The 22,729-nt window shown below is 42.5% G+C and overlaps 1 protein-coding gene across 2 annotated transcripts in view; it reads left to right on the top strand.

The window, feature by feature from the left end:
* The window catches only part of GPR137B (G protein-coupled receptor 137B), a 57,131-nt gene that overhangs the window by 27,546 nt on the left and 6,856 nt on the right, over positions 1-22,729 (top strand). Inside the window, exons 3-5 of one of the 2 annotated variants that reach the window (XM_081569433.1) lie at positions 3,352-3,574; positions 6,724-6,873; positions 11,312-11,440. In XM_081569433.1, the coding sequence (XP_081425559.1) occupies positions 3,352-3,574; positions 6,724-6,873; positions 11,312-11,440 (502 nt within the window). The remainder of the gene's footprint in view (positions 1-3,351; positions 3,575-6,723; positions 6,874-11,311; positions 11,441-22,729) is intronic. The other variant, XM_081569434.1, reaches the window with a different exon arrangement.

The following is a 22,729-nucleotide window of genomic DNA, read 5'->3' as shown; positions in this document are numbered from 1 at the left end:
AGGGACGGCGGAGCCTGGTGAGCTGCTGTCTATGGGGTCGCACAGAGTCGGACACAACTGAAGCGACTTAGCATAGCATAGCATAGCATGGGGGCCTGAAAGGTGTCCCTTGCAGATACTGAGTTATGATTGTATTAGGAAAACTTGGGGAGGGGTAGGAAGGGGAACATTAAGAATTGAGCTTGGATGTGGGCCTCAAAGGAGGCTGTTTGGAATGTGAGTTCATTTGGGCAGAGGCAGTGGTTCGAGACAAGAGCTTTGGAACTTCGTTGAACAAGAGCTGTAGAAGGGAATGTATTTTCTGAGGAAGAGGATGCAGGGCAGAGAGACACGGACACCGTCACTCTGGGGGACGAAGAGGAGGAAGAGGGACCAGGGGCCTCCAGAGATAGGCTCAGATGGGGGAAGGATGGAGCGGGGGTCACACCTTTGAGGTCAGGGAGAAGATTGTGGGAGGAGGCGGGGCCAGCAGGGGGTACCTGCAGAGGAGGTGATGAGGCAGGAGGTGACACCTTTTTCTAGAAGTTGCCCTTGAGAGTGAGGATGAGGCCTCGCTCCTCCCTGGGTGACATCAGAGGAGAAGCACAGGGTCCCTTGAGTTCTCAAAGCAGCTCTCTGAGGCAGGAGAGGAGGGGACAGCTCTGTGTTACAAATGGGAGGGCGCAGCAGCCCTGAGTGGCCGAGGACTTGCCTGGTGTTGCATCTGTGACCCTTGCTCTCTGGATCACACCCAGCAGATGCAAGCAGAGCAGTTGAGGTGAGGAGGGGGAGCGGAAGCTCAGTGGGTGGCCGGGGGCCACACTCCAGCAGTGTGGGTGCTGCACCGTCTGGGTGGTAAGCTGGGCCTGGTTGTCTTTTGCTTTCTCTGTTCCCAGTGTGCCCTCTCACTGTCCTATAGAATTTTCACAGTGAAGAAAGAGGAGTAAGAATTATTTTCCACCATAGTGGTTAAGACTTGACCTTCTGATTCAGGCGGTGTGGGTTCGATCCCTGGTCAGGGAGCTGAGATCCCACAAGCCTTGTGATCAAAAAACCAAACATAATGCAGAAGCAATATTATAACAAATTCAATAAAGACTTTTGGGCTTCCCAGGTGGTGCTAGTGGTAAAGAACCCACCTGCCAGTGCAGGAGATGTCTCATAAGAGACACGGGTTCAATTCCTGGGTCCAGAAGATCCCCTGCAGGAGGGCATGGCAACCCACTCCAGTATTCTTGCCTGGCGAATCCCATGGTCAGAGGAGCCTGGCAGGCTACAGTCCATGGGGTCACAAAGAATCGGACAGGACTGAGCATAGTATTAAAACAACACCCAGGAGGAGTTCTTTGGAAAAGCTGAATGTTCATATTATGCTTTTTTTCCGAAGGTTCGTTGCCGTCACATGGATAAAATGTGTGCATACACACCAGCAAGGGGTCAAGAACCGTAGGGCTGATTCCAGAGGTTCTAGATGTTTCCAAATTGTGTTCTTCACAAAAGCACAGCAGATAATAATAGAACAATAAGAAGTAGGGCTTTTGAGGAAGCAGATTGCAGATTTTTGGTGACTCCTAGTTGGTCCTGCCTCTGTCTCTCTCTACGCCCCTGATTCCTTCCATCAATGTGGGAACGTGTGGAGAGCTAATGAAAACCTTCATAATTTAAGGTTTTGTGGCTAATTTACCATGAGCTACATGCTGTGTTAATGCCCTATGTCCATTCTCTCCCCTTGCCTCAGCAGCCCTTTGGGCAGATGCAGACATATTCAGCTTAAATGGTCTGTTTTGTTAAGTTAAAAAAAATAGTGTAGGATATGACTTTTTTTTAAAAAACTATTTTTAAATGATGATTGCTTTACAATGTTGTGTTGGTTTCTGCCATACAACATGTGAATCAGCCATAAATATGCATATGTCCCTTCCCTCTTGAACCTCCCTCCCATCTCCCCATCCCATCCCACATCTCTAGGTTATCACAGAGCACTGGGGTGAGCTCCCTGTGCTGTGTAGCAACTTCCCACTAGCTATCTGTTTTACATATGTTAATATATACATTTTAATGCTATTTTCTCAATTCCTCCCACCCTCTCCCATACCCTGCTGTGTCCACAAGTCTGTTCTCTATGTCTGCATCTCTATTCCTGCCCTGCAAATAGGTTCATCAGTACCTAAATGGTCTGTTCTTGCGCCAAACCAATATTTGCTGCTTGAGTGATACTTACCTGAAGTAAACACAATATGGACAGTCCTAGAGAGAAACTTGAACTGATTTCCATGTTGGTAAATGTGAGATGTGTCCCTCTAGACCTTGCACAGGTCACATAGGCAGCATGCAGCTCTGAGAAACTGCAAGTTAAAAACGGCCACCACCACTGCCCCGAGGCTAGTGCAGTGGTTCCCAGCCTCCAGGATCTGATGCCTGATGATCTGAGGTGGAGCTGATATAATAATAATAGAAATAAAGTGCACAATAAATAAAATGTGCTGAATCATCCCGAAACCATCCCTCACCCTGGTCCATGGAAAAATTGTCTTCCACAAAATTGGTCCCTGGTGCCCAAAAGCTTGGGGATAGCTGTACTACTCATGAGTCTTCCCATGCAAAGGGGGTGCTGCCCAGACTTGATGACTTTTGAGGGGTAAAACCCTTTAAAAAGATTATCTCACCTAATCCTCAGAAACAGCCTGCAAGGTCGGTATTATTTAGGCTGTTTTCTGATGGTGACACTAAGGCTCACCTAGGGCCACCTTGCCCAGACTCTCAGTGTGCAGAATGGCTGGTGCTCTACCTGAACCCCAGCCCTGCCTCAGAGCCCAGCTGGCTCTACCATCCTTGTGAGTAGTGCATGCATCAGAGCATGCCCATACAGCCCCTCTGATCCTCACAGCCTCCCGGGGAACAGGGAAGCGGGGCTCAGGTAAGGAACCTCCCTGAGGGCACTGTTTGTAGTTGATTTGTCATTTAAATCTGGGGACCCTCCAAAGTCCGAACCCTTTTTCCATTGCAGTATAAATGTTGATTTACAGTGTTGTGCCAGTCTCTAGTGTACAGCTGAGTGGCTCAGTTATACACATATATACATTGTTTTTTATATTCTTTTCCATTAAGAGTTATCATATGATATTCAGTATAGTTCCCTGTGCTATGCAGTAGGACCTTGTTGTTTATCCATTCTAAATGTAATAGTTTGCATCTACCAACCCCAAACTCCGAGCTCTTAAGTGTTAACTTTGGCATATTCTGCTTCTAGCATTTAACCAAAAAACAAACAAACAAAACCTCAAAAATCCACAGTTTCCTTGGGGATTGATACAGAATGTACAGGAAGCTTGTGGGGAAGGCTGCCTTCAGCCTCTCTCTCTTCCTTCCCAGGTTACCCCTCTACCTGGCCTCACTCTTCATCAGCCTTATTTTCCTGTTGGTGAATTTAACCTGTGCGGTGCTGGTGAAGACGGGCACCTGGGAGAGGAAAGTGATCGTGTCTGTGCGTGTGGCCATCAACGACACGCTCTTCGTGCTGTGTGCCGTCTCCCTGTCCATCTGCCTCTACAAAATCTCCAAGATGTCCTTGGCCAACATTTACTTGGAGTCTAAGGTAAGGCGGACACGTGGTTGAGATCTTGCTGTTAGACTTATTCTCGAAAGAGTTTTCTGGGATTTCCCTGGTAGTCCATTGGTTATGATTTGGCACTCCTAGTGCAGTGGGCACAGGCTTTATCCCTTGTTGGGGAACTAAGATCCCACATACTGTGCAGTGAGCCTCACCTCCACCAAAAAAAGTTCCCTGGTTTGCAGCAGAAAACAGATCAACCAAGGCCTCTCTCACCTGACCTCTTGCAAATGATTAGCTATGTTGTGGTTGCCAAGACACAGAGCCGTGTAGTTCGTTGAACTTTGTCTGTGAGAAGAGTTGACTCTGGGTGGCTCAAGGTGTATTGGGGTGTGCAGAGTTCCTGGCAGAGAGGTAAATCTCTGGTTTCTGGATGCAGAGGTTTAAGTGAGATTTTAGAGGACCCGTGGCATTAACTGTGCCAGTAATATTGTTAGAAACACACAGCTTGTATTCCCTTTGTTCCTGGCCCTTTTATAAGCACTCTGCATGTAGATAGGACTGTAACCTTCAAAATTCAGTAGGAGTAGGTGTCACCTACCTAGGGAAACTGAGGCGCGGAAAGTCAGAGGCTCACCCCAGGTTACCCAAGCCAGGAGATGCAGAGCCATGATGTGGACAGAGCAGCCTGGCTCCAGGGTCTGGGGTCTGTCCGCTTCACCATCAGGTCGTAGTGCAGGGACACTCAGATCCAGGCGCACCCCTGCCTTGACTGTGCCCCTGAGAGGGTCCCCCTTAACAGGGGGAGCTGCTCCTGGGGTTCAGGACAGCAGGCCTCTCATAGTGACAGTTCAAAGATGGAGTCAGACAGACGTGTGTTGGGCCGCACCAAAACACACCTAGAAAGCCAGGGCATGCCCAGTTTCAGTACTGAAGAAAGAGTCAGCAATGGCTTAATGGATCGGGGATCTTACATGTCTGAAGCACGGTCATGGAGTAACATTCCACATGTGCAGTGGACAGCAGCAGGACATGGTGGCGGGCTTCACTCCAGTGTCGGGGGTGGGGAAGGAAGACGAGCAGTTGCGGAGGGAATTGATGTCAGGTGTGATCCGTGGCTTAATGGTAAAGAATCTGTCCGCAATGCAGGAGATGCTTGGGACGCTGGTTTGATCCCTGGTTTGGGAAGATCCCCTGGAGAAGGGCATGGCAACCCACTCCAGTATTCTTGTCTGGAGTATCCTATGGACAGAGGAGCCTGGCGGGCTACAGTCCATGCGGTCATGAAGAGTCAGACATGACTGAAGCGACTGAGCATGCATGGGCTCGTTAGTTACCAGGGAAACCAGCAGAGGGGCATGACACTCACCACCACTTTGATAAGAAGAGTCACCAGCTGGGCCTGGGGGCAAGTCCACAGGAAGGTCAGTCATGTGAATGGGTGTAGGAGAAGCAGGCACTGAGAGGGCAGCCCCTGTACATTCCCTAGTTTCACTGCTGTGCCCCCAGCCCTGGAGTCCCTGTTTTCTCCTTTCCTTCCCCCAGAGTTACAGAGAGGGGCAGATGTGCTGCCTGGTGCAGTGGTTCTGAAGTGCCCCTCACCAGCCTGGTTCCCAGTTCTCCCTCATTAAGAAGCCTGGTGAAGTGCGGAGGTCAGAGTGGATGTTCTGGGCTCTCACTGGCCATGGGACCCTGGCCCCTCCAGCACGTTGCCCACTGAGCCTTGGTTTTCTCACATGTAAGGTGGTTGAGTGATTTCATAGCTCCTCTGCTTCTGAAATTCTGTGGCACCCTAACCCTTGCTAGGGAACCCATGTGGTTGTAATGTCGCTGGTCTGAAGACCTGAGCAGCTCTGCTTCTTACGATACTTCATCTTCAGCAGCCATCAGTAGGTTAAAATCTGTGCCTCCAACTTCAAAATTACAAACCCTTCTTCATCAAGGTATCCTGTGATTTTCCTGAGCTCTTGCAAAATCTGAAAAGTTAGTGTGGCAGAGTCCTTTTTTCATTGATAAATGTTGACAAATTTTATACTTGACTTTGCCTTAGCTTTATTATTTACACTGTCTCCTGTATAAGGTCTATTCAAGGCTTTTTGAAAACAGAATTATGGGGACTTCCCTGGTGGTCCAGTGGTTAAGACTCCATGCTTCCAGTGCAGAGGGCTGGAGTTCGATTCCTGGTCAGGGAGCTAAGATGCCACATGCCTTGTAGTGAGGCCAAAACAAAACAGAATTGTGGTTTTAATAGGAGGGGGTCACATTTTAGATCGTCAGATTTAGATCACCTCTGTGCAAACAATCTGATAGACTACCATTGGCAAAATAAAATAATAGCTTAGATTTAGTTAGTGACTTCCAAGTGCAAAACTCAAAAATGAATTTCAGTTTTTTGGTTAACTGTTTTTAACACCAGGGCTTCCCTGGTGGCTCAGTGGTAAAGAATCCACCTGCCAGTGTGGGAGACACAGGTTTGATCCCTGGGTCAGGAAGATCCTCTGAAGAAGGAAACAGCAACCCACTCCAGTATTCGTGCCTGAGAAATCCCATGGACAGAGGAGCCTGGTGGACTACAGTCCACGGGGTTGCAAAAGAGTGGGACATGACTTAGTGACTAAATGACAACAACTACAACTGTTTTTAGTTAGAGGTCATTTAGCTAACTTTGGAAATTGATAGCTTCGTTAGTGGGGGCACAGATGACCAATTTTCACACAATCCCGAGCTCTGAATCACGTTGGGATTCCAGCCTAGGATAGTTGGGTCTTGAAGACATGCTCCCCACCCAGAGCCACTGTCCACAGCTCCACTGTCCCCAGGCTGCCATCCCTCTGAGGTGGTTTTGTTGTCTCCAAGCCAGGGGGCAGGTCCTGGGCTCATAAGCTCAGAGCATCCTTGGAGCTGAGCAGTGGCACTTAGAGATTTAACCAAATAAGTCATCTGACTGTCTTGCTCTTCCAAGCCTAGGTCTTAGGCAAATAGTTCACATTTTCAGGTTTTGAAGCATCTCTCTGAAGAGAATTGGAAGTTTTAGGGTGGGTGTGAAGTGAGGGGAGGCTTGCAGTTGGGTTGAAAGTCTGAGAGTGGAGGAGAAGCTGGGAGGGTTTAGCCACTCTGAACACAGGCCATGCTTTGGAGGGGACTGTGGTCTTGGGCCGGATCGGGGACCCTGCTCACGGTTCCTGCTTTTCCAGGGCTCCTCCGTGTGTCAGGTGACCGCCATCGGTGTGACCGTCATCCTGCTCTACACCTCCCGGGCCTGCTACAACCTGTTCATCCTGTCGTTTTCTCAGAGCAAGAATGTCCATTCCTTTGATTATGACTGGTACAATGTGTCAGACCAGGTCAGTAGGCCCCGGATCCTTGCTTTGGCAGCATGCCGTGTGGCAGAGAGGTGCCAGCTACTTGCTTCTGCCGCTAAAGAGCTGGGTGACCTTGGGAGTCACCCTTAACTGGGTGGTGTCTACATCCTCACCTGTCAAATGGGATCACAGTACCTGCCTTGTTCCAGCTCACACATCTTCTGAGAAAATTAGAAAACAGACACACTTCTCCTTGCTACTTTCTGGGGCTTTTGTCAAGCAGTACTTAAAATTTTTAAGTGTTTTTATATAAATGTAATATGATTTTATTAAAGGGTGAAATTTGCAAAGATAAAAATGAATTGTATTTAGGTTTTAGAAGACACATAAAACGATGAAGTTTTTTTTTTTTTTTAATGGAGCAGTAAGTGAAAGAAATGTAGACAAAAGTGACCAAGGATATTAAGGGGGTAGAAAGAGCCCATTTTACATCTCAGTATGAAACTTTTTCTTTTTTATAATGTGTTCTAGAAATTCATAAACTAATGAACAAAGGTAATGAAATATAATATGGCATCCATGTTTGCAAAAGCTCAAAGTAAAAATGACTGAGAGGGGAATTCCCAGGCTGTCTGGTGAGTAAGACTCTGGGCTTCCACTGCAGGGGACATGGGTTCTGTCCCTGGTTGGGGAATTAAGATTCCACATGCTGCATGGTATGGCCAAACAGAAAGAGAAGGGAAAAAAAGAATGAGAATCAGCATTCTCTAATTTGAAAAGTATCATTTCTTTGTCTCCAGCCCTGGACAACACAAAAATGAGCAGACCCATCCTTCCATGTAGGAGTTTATGTCCACTGAAGAAAAGAGCTGCACAGAGAAGCCGTCACAGCAAAGAAATAGAAGCTTCTATAGTAGGAGTTTACAGGGTTGAATTGCAAATGCTCCTGAGATTTTCCTGGGTGAACACTGAATATCCATCTATAGACAAATCCACCTCTAAAATCCCAACAGTGCTCAAACCTTGAATTAACACTCTGGAGGAAAGAAGAAAATGACCATGATAAGTTAAAACTGATGGCAGGGACTTCCCTGGTGGTTCAGTGGTTAAGCCTTCACCCTCCCAGTGCAGGGGACTCGGGTTCCATCCCTGATCAGGGAACTAAAATCCCATATGGTGCAGCTTAAATAGATAGACAGACAGATTCTACCAAAAAACAACAACAACTGAGGACAAGATGAAATCTGTAAGAGGCTCGTGCAAGGCATTAGACTGGATTCAAACCACAACAATAATAATCACCACCAGCTCAAACCAACAGCACAATTGTAGGATAGAAGGAAGGTGGGCAGGGCACTGGTGAAGCTGTGCCCTGTTGTGAGAAATCAAATATATAAAAATCTAAACGTTCAACAGTGATGAATTAGAGACTTATTCATAATACAGAGGATTTTTATCATGGTAACATGTAGGTACAATTGACTACTTTAATCATTTCTAAGTGTACAGTTCAGTGGCATTAAAGTACATTCACAGTGTCATGCAACCATAACCACCATCCATCTCCAGAACGTCTTCATTTTCCCAAACTGAGACTCTCTCCCCATTAAACAACAAGGATTTGGTTTTAACAAAATACTTATTTCAATGCTTCTTTCAAGTAAGAGCTTATAATTACAATGAATTTAAAATATCACAAATGTTTATCACAAACAACACAATTCTGTTGTTTTGGGTGGCTGTTTGTTTATAAATATCTAGATCTATGTGTTGCAGCCAAAATAATCTAGGAGCAAGCAGATGGCCCCAGGTTGCAGGTTATTTGTGTAGAATGGTAGAAGCACATACAACACACTTTTGAGACATGTGGGTGGAGTATCAGTGCAGAGTTTGAGTCATCTTTCTGAAGAGGAGCGAGATTGGTTTTGGGTACTGTACTTTAAGGCTTCCCAGGCAGCGCTAGTGGTAAAGAACCCGCCTGCCAATGCTGGAGACCTGGGTTCCATCTCTGGGTCAGGAAGAGCCCCTGGAGAAGGGCATGGCAAACCCACTCCAGTATTCTTGCCTGGAGAATCCCATGAACAGAGGAGCCTGGCAGGCTACAAGTCCATGAGGCCACAAAGAGTCAGACAAGACTGAAGTGACTTAGCATGCACACATGTACTTTAAACATAATGTGGTAGAGAAGGTGAGAGGATTCCGTTTAGGGGATTGGCCCTTTATGGTTTGATGACGTTTCTGTCTTCCTTTGAAATGCCGGCTTTTCTGATAGACTTGCCTAGAAATAGCCTCACACACCCTCCCTCTGCCCTTCAGAGAGGAGAGCGCTGCTACACCCCATCTGCTCAGCTGTCTCACTGGTCCAGGCGGCCAGCATCCTGGACTGGGAGGATTTTTTTCTAGACAGTCTAGCCTGCTGTAGGCTTTAAAATGTAAATAATAGGATGTGGTTAATGTGAAGAGAAATTTAAAAACTGACATGTTTATTCCAAGGATGAGACTAAGGCTACTATTGTGATATGCTGCTCTTGAGAACTGGGAAGTGGGAGACTTCCCTCATGGTTCAGTGGCTAAGACTGCATTCCCAATGCAGGGTGCCTGGGTTCAATCCCTGGTGAGGGAACTAGATAGATCTCACATGCTGCAACTAAGACCCCGGTGCAGCCAAATAAATAAATAAATAATAATAAAAAAAAAGAATTGGGAGAGGGGCTTCCCTGGTGGTCTAGTAGTTAGAATTCCATGTTTCTAATGCAGGGGGCACGGGTTTGATTCCTGGCTGGGGAACTAGGATCCCACATGACACACAGTGCAGCCAAAAAAATGATTTTAAAAAAGAATTGGGAGAAGGCAACAGAACATTATCATTATTCAGTTGTCAAAGAAAAGTCAGCTTAGAGACTTTATTTGGATGTAAAGAAGATTCCTGGAGGGTGAAGGAATGAAGCACCAGAGATTGGCAGTTACTGTCTTTGAATATTTCGAAGAAGATAATAGTCTATCCTGGGACTTCCCTGGTGGTCCAGTGGTTAAGAATCTGCCTGCTAGTGCAGGAGACTTGGATTCAATCCCTGGTCCCAGAAGATCCACCATGCCAACGGGCAACTAAGTGGGTGTACCACAACTACTGAGCCCACAAGCCCTAGAGCCTGCGCTCTGCAAGAGAAACCACCACATTGAGAAACCCAAGCACCACAGCTAGAGAGTAGCCCCCACTCACCTTGACTAGAGAAAAGCCCGTGCATTAATGAAGACCCAGCACAGTCAAAATCTAACTAAATAAAATGTTTTTTAAATGATCTATCCTATATGGTTTAAATGACTCCTCCTCCCCCACCCCACCACCAAGGTCTGGCACAGTAGTATTCAGTTCAGTTCAATTCAGTTGCTTAGTTGTGTCTGACTCATTGCGACCCCATGAATCGCAGCACGCCAGGCCTCTCTGTCCATCACCAACTCCCAGAGTTTACCCAAACCCATGTCCATCGAGTCAGTGATGCCATCCAACCATCTCATCCTCTGTCGTCCCCTTCTCCTCCTGCCCCCAATCCTTCCCAGCATTAGGGTCTTTTCCAATGAGTCAACTCTTCGCATGAGGTGGCCAAAGTATTGGAGTTTCAGTTTCAGCATCAGTCCTTCTAATGAACACCCAGGACTGATCTCCTTTAGGATGGACTGGTTGGATCTCCTTGCAGTCCAAGGGACTCTCAAGAGTCTTCTCCAACACCACAGTTCAAAAGCATCAATTCTTCGGCACTCAGCTTTCTTCACCATCCAACTCTCACATCCATACGTGACCACTGGAAAAACCATAGCCTTGACTAGATGGACCTTTGTTGGCAAAGTAATGTCTCTGCTTTTAAAATGCTATCTAGGTTGGTCATAACCTTCCTTCCAAGGAGTAAGCGTCTTTTAATTTCATGGCTGCGATCACCATCAGCAGTGATTTTGGAGCCCAAAAAAATAAAGTCTGACACTGTTTCCACTGTTTCCCCATCTATTTCCCATGAAGTGATGGGACCAGATGCCATGATCTTAGTTTTCTGAACGTTGAGCTTTAAGCCAACTCTCCTCTTTCACTTTCATCAAGAGGCTCTTTAGTTCTTCTTCACTTTCTGCCATAAGGGTGGTATCATCTGCATATCTGAGGTTATTGATATTTCTCCCAGCAATCTTGATTCCAGCTTGTGTTTCTTCCAGTCCAGCATTTCTCATGATGTACTCTGCATATAAGTTAAATAAGCAGGGTGACAATATACAGCCTTGACGTACTCCTTTTCCTATTTGGAACCAGTCTATTGTTCCATGTCTGGTTCTAACTGTTGCTTCCTGACCTTAATAGTATCTGATTTCAACATGCATGTTTTAGGGGGAAGAAATTACACTGTATTAGATTTAGTCTCTGTCATATTAGAACTGAATCGAACTTATTCTATCCTCAGTCTGGTGACTCTCCATTTTCTCCCTCTCTTTTCAACAGGCGGATTTGAAGAATCAGCTGGGAGATGCCGGATACATAGTGTTTGGAGTGGTCCTCTTTGTGTGGGAACTCTTACCTACCACCTTAGTAGTCTACTTCTTCCGAGTCAGAAATTCTGCGAAGGACCTTGTAAGTAAACCTCTTTGTATTTGCGGGAAGTGAGTGTGAAAGTCGCTCAGTTGTGTCCAACTCTTTGCGACCCTGTGGACTATACAGTCCACGGAATTCTCCAGGCCAGAATACTGGAGTGGGTAGCCTTTCCCTTCTCCAGGGGATCTTCCCAACCCAGGGATCAAAAGCAGGTCTCCTGCATTGCAGGAGGATTCTTCACCAGCTGAGCCACAAGGGAAGCTCAAGAATACTGGAGTGGGTAGCCTATCCCTTCACCAGCAGATCTTCCCAACCCAGGAATTGAACTGGGATCTGCTGCATTGCAGGTGGATTCTTTAGCAACTGAGCTTTCAGGGAAGCCCATTTGCAGAAAACATCTCCTGATTCTAATCACAAAGCCTACAGTTGAAATTTTTTCTTAGATTTTTGATAGCTTCTTCCATCTTACTCTAATATGAAAAGTTCCTTTGTTTAATTGAGACTTTCTTTTCCATTCATTATCTTTTGAGGGAAATTTGTTTTTCAGTTTAATTTTACCAAAAAAAAAAAAAATACATTGCGTCTTGAATCCTGGAGATAGTGATTAATTTTTTTCCTAATAAAACAGCTGCCTCACTAGTATTTGAGCCTTGACTTGCTATGAACCAAATATAGAAGCTTTTATTTTAGCCAAGGAAAATAGAGAATGGTAATTTAGCTCTTCACCCTGTGTTGTGCTGGATGGTGATTAGGGGAGGGGGTGGTAGGGAATACAGCTTTATTGTGAAGAATACTTAAATCACTCCCCCAACTCAGTCACATTTCTGGTCTACTCTATTTCAATAGCAAGCTGATTCACAGCACATAAATTCTAGTTTTTATGGCGATAGAATATACTTCATAGAATATACCAGCTTCATATAAATGTCCTTATGGGAGTGGGGTAGAAAATGCAAAACCTGTTAGTGTGAGGGAGCTCATGGAAGCTTTGCTCCATGAATTATTCTACCCAGAGGAACTAGTGGTAGAATCACTCATCTGTGAAACCCACAGAAAAGTACGTGTGTGTGTGTGTGTGTGTGTGTGTGTATGTAGGTGTGACTCGCTCGGTCATGTCCGACTCTTTGCGACCCCATGGAATGTAGCCCGCCAGGCTCCTCTGTCCATCCAATTCTCCAGGCAAGAATACTGGAGTGGGTTGTCATTCCTTTCTCCAGGGGATCTTCCCCGATCCAAGGATCAAACCCAGGTCTCCTGCATTGCAGGAAGATTCTTTACCTTCTGAGCCACCAGAGAAGCCCACAGAAAGGTAGAGTAATGGTTTTTGGTCACATAAGCACAGTCTGGGTGGCAAGCAAAGCACTGGTTTTCATGACCAACTTGTGTTTTATCTTGTCTCTTTCTTATTCATCTCTGGAGAGTCACTGGTGAGCCAGGAATAGAAAAAAAAAAGTAAGACTGGAATGGGGTGGTTGGTGGAGAACTGCAGCCTGACCCATGGGCCCCCGAAGGTAGAGTGGCAGTGGGCACCACTTTCCGGATCTGAGGGTCAGTTTCCTCTCCTTTTGCTATTTTTAGCTTCAGAACAGCAGTTCTATGCCCCTGCCGACTCTTCCTGGCATTGGAAACACCTGGAGGCTTCTGTAAAGTCAGACTCAAATTATTCCACATTGGCAGCAGAGAATGTGGAGAGTGGGCAGTAGACTCCAGGCCAGAGTCCAGTGCCTTATTTTTCTTCCTTTTCTGAAGAAGTTGAAGTTTTCTGGGAGGACCCTCTTCACAAAAATCCCTCTGCTCTCTATGCTTCTCCTTGGCTTTCCACAGCCTTCTCACCACTTCCTAGTATGTCAGAGGCTTAGCAACTATTCTCCCAAAATCCAAGGCAGTCTGAAGGAGAGAGTGGACATCTGAGTCCTAAAGAGTGAAAGACTGTCGTTCAAAGTACTATTTTATTAACACATTATTGACCAGAGATGCATTAATATGTCTTTTGTTACCCAAACATTATTGACCAGAGACAACATGTTTTTAGAGAGTGATACAGTTGACATCACTGTGCCGAGTTGTTAGAGCTTAAAATTAATCAAGGGTTCCTTCTATAGCTTATGATTGTCATTATCATTTACATTTTGCTCCATTAGATTTTTGTTCCAATCCTGTGTATATTATAAATGCAAATTTATTACTGTAAAATTTTCAAAATGATGCATCTTGAAATTTTGAATGAATTTTTCGGTGAATTTTATGCAGATCCTTTCTCTGATTATCTGAGTGACATGTATACTAGTGTCTCAAAAGAGGATAGTTCTGATTCAGATGTTGTGAATATTAGCCCAAAAGAAGACAGAAAGCCTAAGTGATTGGTTCTGATACGGAAAGTGAAAATGAAGCTCACGGTGCTGAAGGAGACTTTACAGGTGTGACAGGTGTAATTACTGAATATGACGACCCACAAAGTGTAGTAAAGTAACAGAATTAATTTTTGGCTGGCCAAAATAAAAATCGCCAACCACAGGCATTAGTTTCTACAAAATTCCCTGGTAAATAACGAGTTAAATGACGACAGAATAAAATGGATAGTTCATCTGTCCTCTCAGGTCTCATTATCCAGGGAAACATGTAGCCTTAACACACACTGTGTGTATATGGAGTTACTTGGCTCTTGTGTTTGAATATATCTACTGTTTAGGATATTATCTAGAGCAGTGGTTCCCAAACTTTTTGGCCTTAGGATACTTTACACTGATACATTATTAGTTGTTATTTGTTTACTGAGGTATAATTGATATAACATATTAGTTTTAGGTATATAGTGTAATGATTTGATATTTATATATATTGCAAGATGATCAGCATAATAGGTCTAACTAATGTATCACCACACATGGTCTACAAATTTTTGTGTATGTGATAGGAACTTCGAAGATCTACTCTTTTAGCTACTTTCAAATATGCAGTACAGTATTAACTATAGTCACCATGCTGTATGTGAATCCTCATGACTCATTCATTTGAGTTTTTATCTTTTGACCCCTTTAACCCATTTCGCCCACCTCCTTCCTATCTGTTCTCTATATCTGTGAGGTTGGCGTGTGTTTGTTTTTAGATTCCCTATATAAGTGAGATGATATGCTGTTTATCTTTTTACCTTTTTCTAATTGACTTATTTCACTTAACATAGTGCCCTCAAGGTTCAACCATATTTTTGCAAATCGCGAGATTTCATTCTTTTAAAAAAAAATGTAGTATAGTTGATTTACAATGTTATATTAATTTCTGCTGTACAGCGAAGTGACTCAGTTATCCATATATGTATTCTTTGTCATATTCTTTTCCATTGTGGTTTATCAAGAGGTTTCATTCTTTTTATGACTGAATATTTTGTGTGTGTGCATATCATTTTCTTTATCCATTCACGCATCAGTGGACATTTGGGTTGTTTCCATATCTTGGCTGTTGTAAATAATGCTTCAGTGAACATGAGATGTGTATATCCTTTTGAATTAATATTTTCATTTTCTTCAGATAAGTATGCAAAAGAGGAACTGCTGGATTATGTGGTAGTTCTGTTTTTAATTTTTTGAGGAACCTCTAAAGTGATTGCATTAACTTATATTCTCACCAACAATACACAATGATTCCCTTTTCTCTACATCCTCGCTAACACTTTTCTTTTTGATAGTAGCTATTCTGACAGGTGTGCAGTGGTACTATTTTTTTTGCTATTGAGTTGTATGAGTTCTTTACATATTTTGTATATCAACTCCGTATCTTGTCTAGGACTTGCAGATATTTTCTGTTTGGTAGGTTGCCTTTTCATTTTGTTGATGGTTTTCCTTTGCTGTGCAGAACTTGTTTAGTTTGATGTAGTCCCACTTGTTTATTTTTTATTTTGTGTCCTTTGCTTTTGGAGTTAGACCCCAAAATCATCATCAAGATGAATGTTAAGGAACTTACTGCCAATCTTTTTTTCTAGTTTTATGGCTTCAGGTCTTACCTGCAAGTCTTCCATCCATTTGGAGTTAACTTTTGTGTATGATGTAAGATTATAGTCCAGTTTTCCCAGCACCATTCATTGAAGAGACTCTCCTTTCCTTATTGCATGTTCTTGACTGCTTTGTGGTAAATTAGTTGACCATATATTCATAGGTTTCTTTCTGGGCTCTCTATACTGTTCTGTTGATCTATGTGTCTGTTTCTGTGCCAATACCATACTGTTTTGATTACTATAGCTTTGTAAAATACTTGGAAATCAAGGGGGCATGATGCCTCCTCCAGCTTTGCTCTTTTTGTTCAAGATTGCTTTGGCTATTTGGGGTTACATCGACCAGTTATTGAGGACATCAACAAGCTAGTTTGGAGGTGTGTGTATGTGTAATTTTTAAAAATATTTGTTAATTAATTATAAATAAACCCATAATGTGTTACCATAATTTTTTTTATGAAGAAGAACTGTATTCTCCAAAACAAATTAGTGAGAAGAGTTCAGTTTAGTCACTCAGTTGTGTCCAACTCTTTGTGACCCCATGGACCACAGCATGCCAGGCCTTCCTGTCCATCACCAACTCCTGGAGTTTGCTCAGACTCATGCCCATTGAGTCAGTGATGCCATCCAACCATCTCATCCTCTTTTGTCCCCTTCTCCTCCTGCCTTCAATCTTTCCCAGCATCAGGGTCTTTTAAAATGAGTCAGCTCTTCACATTAGGTGGCCAAAGTATTGGAGTTTCAGCTTCAACATCATTCCTTCCAGTGAACACCCAGGACTGATCTCCTTTAGGATGGACTGGTTGGATCTCCTTGCAATCCAAGGGTCTCTCAAGAGTCTTCTCCAACACCACAGTTCAAAAGCATCAATTCTTCGGAGCTCAGCTTTCTTTATAGTCCAACTCTCACATCTATACATGACTACTGGAAAAACCATAGCCTTGACTAGATGGACCTTTGTTGACAAAGTAATGTCTCTGCTTTTTAATATGCTGTCTAGGTTGGTCATAACTTTCCTTCCAAGGAGCAAGCGTCTTTTAATTTCATGACTGCAGTCACCATTTGGAGCCCCCAAAAATAAAGTCAGCCACTGTTTCCAGTTTCCCCATCTACTTGCCATGAAGTGATGGGACTGGATGCCATGATCTTAGTTTTCTGAACGTTGAACTTTAAGCCAACATTTTCACTCCTCTTTCACTTTCATCAAGAAGTTCTTTAGTTCTTCTTCATTGTTTAAATTTTGTGACTCTTTTTAATGTCTGGCTTAATAGAAGACATGGAGAAGGCAATGGCACCCCACTCCAGTACTCTTGCCTGGAAAATCCCATGGACGAAGAAGCCTGGTAGGCTACAGTCCATGGGGGTTGCAAAGAGTTGGACACGACTGAGTGACTTCAGCTCCTCCTAATAGAAGACAGCTGGATTCTCCTATCTGCTTCTGTTATGATATGTTGTTTTGAAGTATATGAAGAAAATCAAGCATCACATTTTAATATAAATGTGAGTATTTTTTAATATACACATAAACTCAATGAGATATGATTTCTTAAGATTTCTTAGCTGCAATTTGGAATCTAAAACTGTATCAGTGAACTTTTCAGGTTGTTTTCTATGTTAACATCTGTTGGTTTACCTTGCACTTTGAATGGATCTTTATACCCATGCATGGTTTTGTCATGTCATGTATTGGTCATTTGGAAAATTTTGGTTTATTGAGTTATGCATACCTTTCAAAAGTTATATTTCCATTATACAATACAAGAAAAATATTTCATTCATTAATTTCACCACTGATCATCAGAAAAATCAAATATTGGGAACCTGTCAACCTCACGGTGGAGAATTCAAGGTTTCCAAAGGTTTAATGTTTGCTTAAAAGCTGAAATTTGATCAGTGAAAACAAATAGTCACATGTTTCCCTTGAATTTACAGCTCAGTTCATTCATTTTTGAGAGAGCATCTGCCAAATGTCCACAGCTGAACAACTGGTTGTCATGAAGCTGTCATGTTGCATGAAAAAAGTAATTATAACTCAGAGTTGTGCAGGTTCTTTTTCTTGTAATAAAATTACAGTAGTCAGTTTTTTCTGCTTTGTTAAGTGAATTTTTTTAAAACTGTGACTGTGTAGTGGTGAAGAGCACAGTAACTGCTAGTACAGTTGGTGTCACTGCTTTGAAATGTGCTAATTGCTTTGAAATGTGCTCAAGCAGCGCCAAGTAGTTTTGCTAACTACAGCTTTTGCATCACTGGTACCAGTGTCAACAGAAAAGGTAAATAGCTTCTTAATATACTAATTATGCAAATAGATATGACCTTGTTGATCCTTGAAAGCATCCCGGGAACCTCCAGCAGTTGTTGGGCCACAGTGATAACTGCTCATCTTCAGTAGCATGTCAGTGAATGAAAATTATTCTTTATTCCCTAAAGGACATTATCTCCTGATTCATCCTGAGAGAGTGAATTCAGCATGAACAATGTAAAATCATAAATAGGAAGCCCTTCCCATTTTTTATATTGTAGTCATGAAGTAATTCTCATTAGCAGGTGAATCTGAGCGTCAGGTTTGGCTTGGTGAAGCACCAGTGTTCATAAAATACCCCTGGGCAAGACCGCCAGGGTTAAAAGCATTATTACGTACAGTATTTGGTAAAAATAGCTAACAACTGTATAGCACTTATATATGCTAGGCCTTGTTCTAAGCATTTTAAATATACTAAATTCTTTAATTCTCACAATAACTCTGTAAAGTAGATGAATATAATATTCATTTTGAGATGAGGAAACTGAGGCTCAGAATCATGGCTGGTAGGGGACAGAGCTCCAATTCAAACTGAGGCATCCTGGCTCCTAGGTCCATGATTTTTTTTTTTTTTTAATATATGTATTTTACTGAAATATAGTTGATTTACAATGTTTCAGGTATACAGCAAGGTGATACGGTTATACAAGTACACGTATTATTTTTGATATTATTTTCCATCATAGATTATTATAAGATATTGACTATAGTTCCCTATGCTATACATTAAACCTTGCTGCTTATCTATTTTTTAATTAGAAATCTAGCATTCTATTTATACTAGGTCAAACAGTGGACTCAAAATGTCATAATTTTTTTAGGCAAAAATTCATAAGTTTTCTAAAATATATATATTATACATATTTATATTTATGTATACAAAAGCTTTTCTACTATACCTGATAAAGGCTTGAGAAAGAACAGGAGAAAAAGAAGAGATGGAGAAATTGGAGAACATAAACTAAATGAAATGGGACTGAATATGAGATAGAAAAAGTGAAACAAACTAGATAAAAGTAAAAGATCATCGTGTAGTCCAGATGTTTTTAAGCATGACTGCTCATTAGAAACACATCTGGAGCTCTGGAGAAAAACAATAACTGAGCATTTGTATTTTTCAAAAACATTCAAGATAATTCTTATATGCATCTGGATTTTAAAAAGTGATTATATTTTTCTATTACATTTTCTATTAGATTTTCTCTTATATCTATATTTCTATTAGATTTTCTATTATATTTTTCTATTAGTTTTTCTATTAGATCCTAGTTTTGATGACAGAGAGTTCTGTTATTTTTCTATTGACCAATCATGATACAATGGTATTAAGTGAGTAATAGTTACATAATCACAATAGTAAAAGATGTTTATCAGTTTTCACAATCAATAGCCAAAAAATAAAAGATAATTATAATTGCAAGCCATAATGGGAACATGACTAACTTAAAAATATAAAATAATTATGTACAATTTGGGGGCATCAAGCAGAGTGATGTCATAAGTGGAAGTGCATACATGTACATGTTTTCATCCATCCAGCCAGTCTATGTCTTTTGGTTGGTGCGTTTAATCCATTTACATTTAAGGTAATTATCGATATGTATGATCCTATTACCATTTTCTTAATTGTTTTGGGTTTATTTTCTGTAGGTCTTTTCCTTCTCTTGTGTTTCCTGCCTAGAGAAGTTCTTTTAGCATTTGTCGTAAAACTGGTTTGGTGGTGCTGAATTTTCTTAACTTTTGTTTGTCTGGAAAGCTTTTGATTTCTCCATCAAATCGGAAGGAGAGTCTTGCTGGGTCGAGTATTCTTGGTTGTAGGTTCTTCTCCTTCATCACTTTAAATATGTCATGCCATTCCCTTCTGGCTAGAGTTTCTGTTGGGAGATCAGCTGATAGCCTGAAGGGAGTTCCCTTGTATGTTATTTGTGGTTTTTCCCTTGTTGCTTTTCATATTGTATCTCTGCCTTTAATTTTTGTCAGTGTGATTACTATGTGTCTTGATGTGTTCCTCCTTGGGTTTATCCTGCCTGGGACTCTCTGTGCTTCCTGGACTTGGTTGACTATTTCCTTTCCCATGTTCAGAAATTTTTCAGCTGTTATCTCTTCCAATATTTTCTCATGTCCTTTCTCTCTCTCTTCTCCTTCTGGGACCCCTATAATGTGAATGTTGGTGCATTTAATGTTGTCCCAGAGGTCTCTTAGACGGTCTTCTTTTCATTTTTTTCCCTATATTCTGTTCTGTGGCAGTGATTTCCACCCTTCTGTCCTCCAGGTCATTTATCGGTTCTTCTGCCTCAGTTATTCTGCTATTGATTCCTTCTAGTGTATTATTCATCTCTGTTTGTTAGTTCTTTAGTTCTTGTAGGTCTTAGGTAAACATTTCTTTTATCGTCTCAATCTTTGCCTCCATTCTTTTCCCGAGATCCTGGATCATCTTCACCATCATTATTCTGAATTTTTTTTCTGGAAGGTTGCCTATCTCCACTTTATTTAGTTGTTTTTCTGGGGTTTTATCTTGTCTTTTCATCTGGGACATAACTTGCTGCTTTTTCGTTGTGATTAACTTTCTATACTATGGTTTTTGTTTTAGCTGCTGTGGGACTGTGTTTCTTCTTGCTTCTTCTGTCTGCCCTCTGATGGATGAGGCTAAGAGCCTTGTGTAAGCATCCTGATGGGAGGAACTGGGAAAAACTAGGTCTTGCTCTGGTGGGCAGGGCCTTGCTCAGTAAAGCTTTAATCCAGTTATCTGATGATGGGTGGGGTTGCACTCCCTCCCTGGTAGTTGTTTGGCCTGAGGCGACCCAGCCCTGGGGTCTAAGGGCTCTATGGTAAGGTTAATGGCAAACTCCAAGAGGGTTTATGCCAAGGGGGACCTTCCGGTGCCCCGCGTCCCTGTGGTAAGCCCCTGCCAGCCCACGCCTTCACAGGAGGCCCTCCAATACTAGCAGGTAGTTTTGGTTCAGTCTCCTGTGGGGTCACCACTCCTCTCCTCTAGGTCCTGGAGCACACACAGTTTTGTTTGTGCCCCCCAAGACTGGAGTCCCTATTTCCCCCAGTCCCCTGGAAATCCTACAATCAAACCCTGCTGACCCTCCAGGCCAGGTTCCCTGGGGATTCCCAGTCCCTATGTTGGATCCCCAGGCTGGGAAGCCTGATGTGGGGTTCCGAATCTTCACAACAGTGGGAGAACTTCTTTGGTATTATTCTTCTCCAGTCTGTGGGTCACCCACGTGGCGGGTATGGGATTTGATTTTATTGTGATTGCACCCCTCCTGCCATCTTGCTGTGGCTTCTTCGTCTTTGGACGTGGGGTATCTTTTATTGGTGGATTCTGGCATCCTTCTATCGATGTTTGTTCAACAGCTAGTTGCAATTTTGGTGCTTTTGCAGAAGGAGATGAGCACACATCGTTCTATGCCACCCTCTTGAAACGGAAGTCCAGGTCCATGATTTTAATTCTGTCCTGCACTGTGGCTTTGCTCGGCATAATAAGGTTTGAGAAGAAACTAAATTCCTAATGACTCAGTACTAGTCCTATTACTATCTATAACTTTGACCCTGATGCTGGGAAAGATCGAGGGCAGGAGGAGAAGGAGGCAGTAGAGGATGAGATGGTTGGATGGTATCACTGACTCAATGGACATGAGTTTGAGCAAACTCTAGGAGATAGTGAAGGACAGGGAAGCCTGGAGTGCTGCAGTCCATGGGGTCACAAAGAGTTGGACATGACGTAGCGACTGAATAACAATCTGTAACTTCTGTAATTTGACAAAAAGTCAGATATTCTTTTGGGGAGAAACATAATTTAACTAATGCTCATTGACTTTTAAAAGAGCACATCCTGCAGGTGGGATGTTTTTAAAAAATGTTCTCTACCATTTATATCCAGAATACAGTGGGTATAAACAAGCCTGTATACTTGACATCACTGGAGCCAGTGTAACAGTGTACTAGAGGTGTGGCTCTTTGGATCCACATCAGAACCCCAAGGGGGCTTGCTTGGTGTAAGTATTGATGCTAAGGCCATGTCCTGGACTCAGTTGAGAATCTCTCAGGGTAGGTTCTGGGAATCTATATTTTAAATCATTTAATAAGCACCCCAAGTGATTTGAATGCACTGTAAAGTTTGAGACTCTCCATTTTATGTGTGTGTGTGTGTATACACACACATACATATATTTTAAACAGCTTTATTGAGATAAAATTCCCATTCAACAAACTGTTTACCCATTTCATGTGTGTAATTAAATGGTGTTTGATATATTCAGGTATGTGCAATTATCACTGTTTTTAGAACATTTTTTATCACCTCAGAAAGAAACGTCATACCCTTTATCTACCACGCTCCATCCCCCTGTCCCCAAGCAACTACTGATCTACTTTCTGTATCTATAGATTTCCCTCTTCTGGACTTTGATAAGAATAGGATCATATAGTATGCCACTTTTTGTCACTGGTTGTTCCACTTGGCAGAGTGTTTTCAAGGTTCATCCACATTGTAGTATGTATTAGCACCTCATTCCTTTTTATGGCCAATATTTCATTGTGTAGATATGCCACATCTTGTTTATCCATCCATTGATGGACATTTGGGTTGTTTCCATCTCTTGACTGTTATGAATAATGCTGCTATAAATATTCATTACAAGTTTCTGTTTGAACATAGGTCTTCGTGTCTCTTCAGTATGTTTCTAGCAGTACAATTGCTTGAGTCATTTGATAATTCTAGGTTTAACTTTTTGAAAAACTGCCAGAGAGTTTTCATTCCCAATAGTGAAGTTTCCTCTGCATCCTCCCCAGCGCTTGCTGTTATCTGGCTTTTTGATTCTAGACACCCCGATAGGTATCTCATTTTGGCTTTTAATTTGCATTTCACTGATGACTATAGATGTCAAGCATTTTTTTAATGTATTTATTTGGCCATTTGTATATCTTCCTTGGAAAAATGGCTATTCAGATCCTTTGCTCACTTAAACATTTTTTTTAATTGGAGGATAACTGCTTTACAATATTGGGTGGGTTCCTACTATTCATCAACGTTAAT

Source organism: Giraffa tippelskirchi, chromosome 2 (genome assembly GCF_054371585.1).
Source record: "Giraffa tippelskirchi isolate mGirTip1 chromosome 2, T2T-mGirTip1v1.2.pri, whole genome shotgun sequence".
In the NCBI taxonomy this organism is placed as follows: domain Eukaryota; kingdom Metazoa; phylum Chordata; class Mammalia; order Artiodactyla; family Giraffidae; genus Giraffa; species Giraffa tippelskirchi.
Note: the sequence above shows the minus strand (reverse complement) of the source record. Positions and strands in the feature narration are given on the sequence as shown.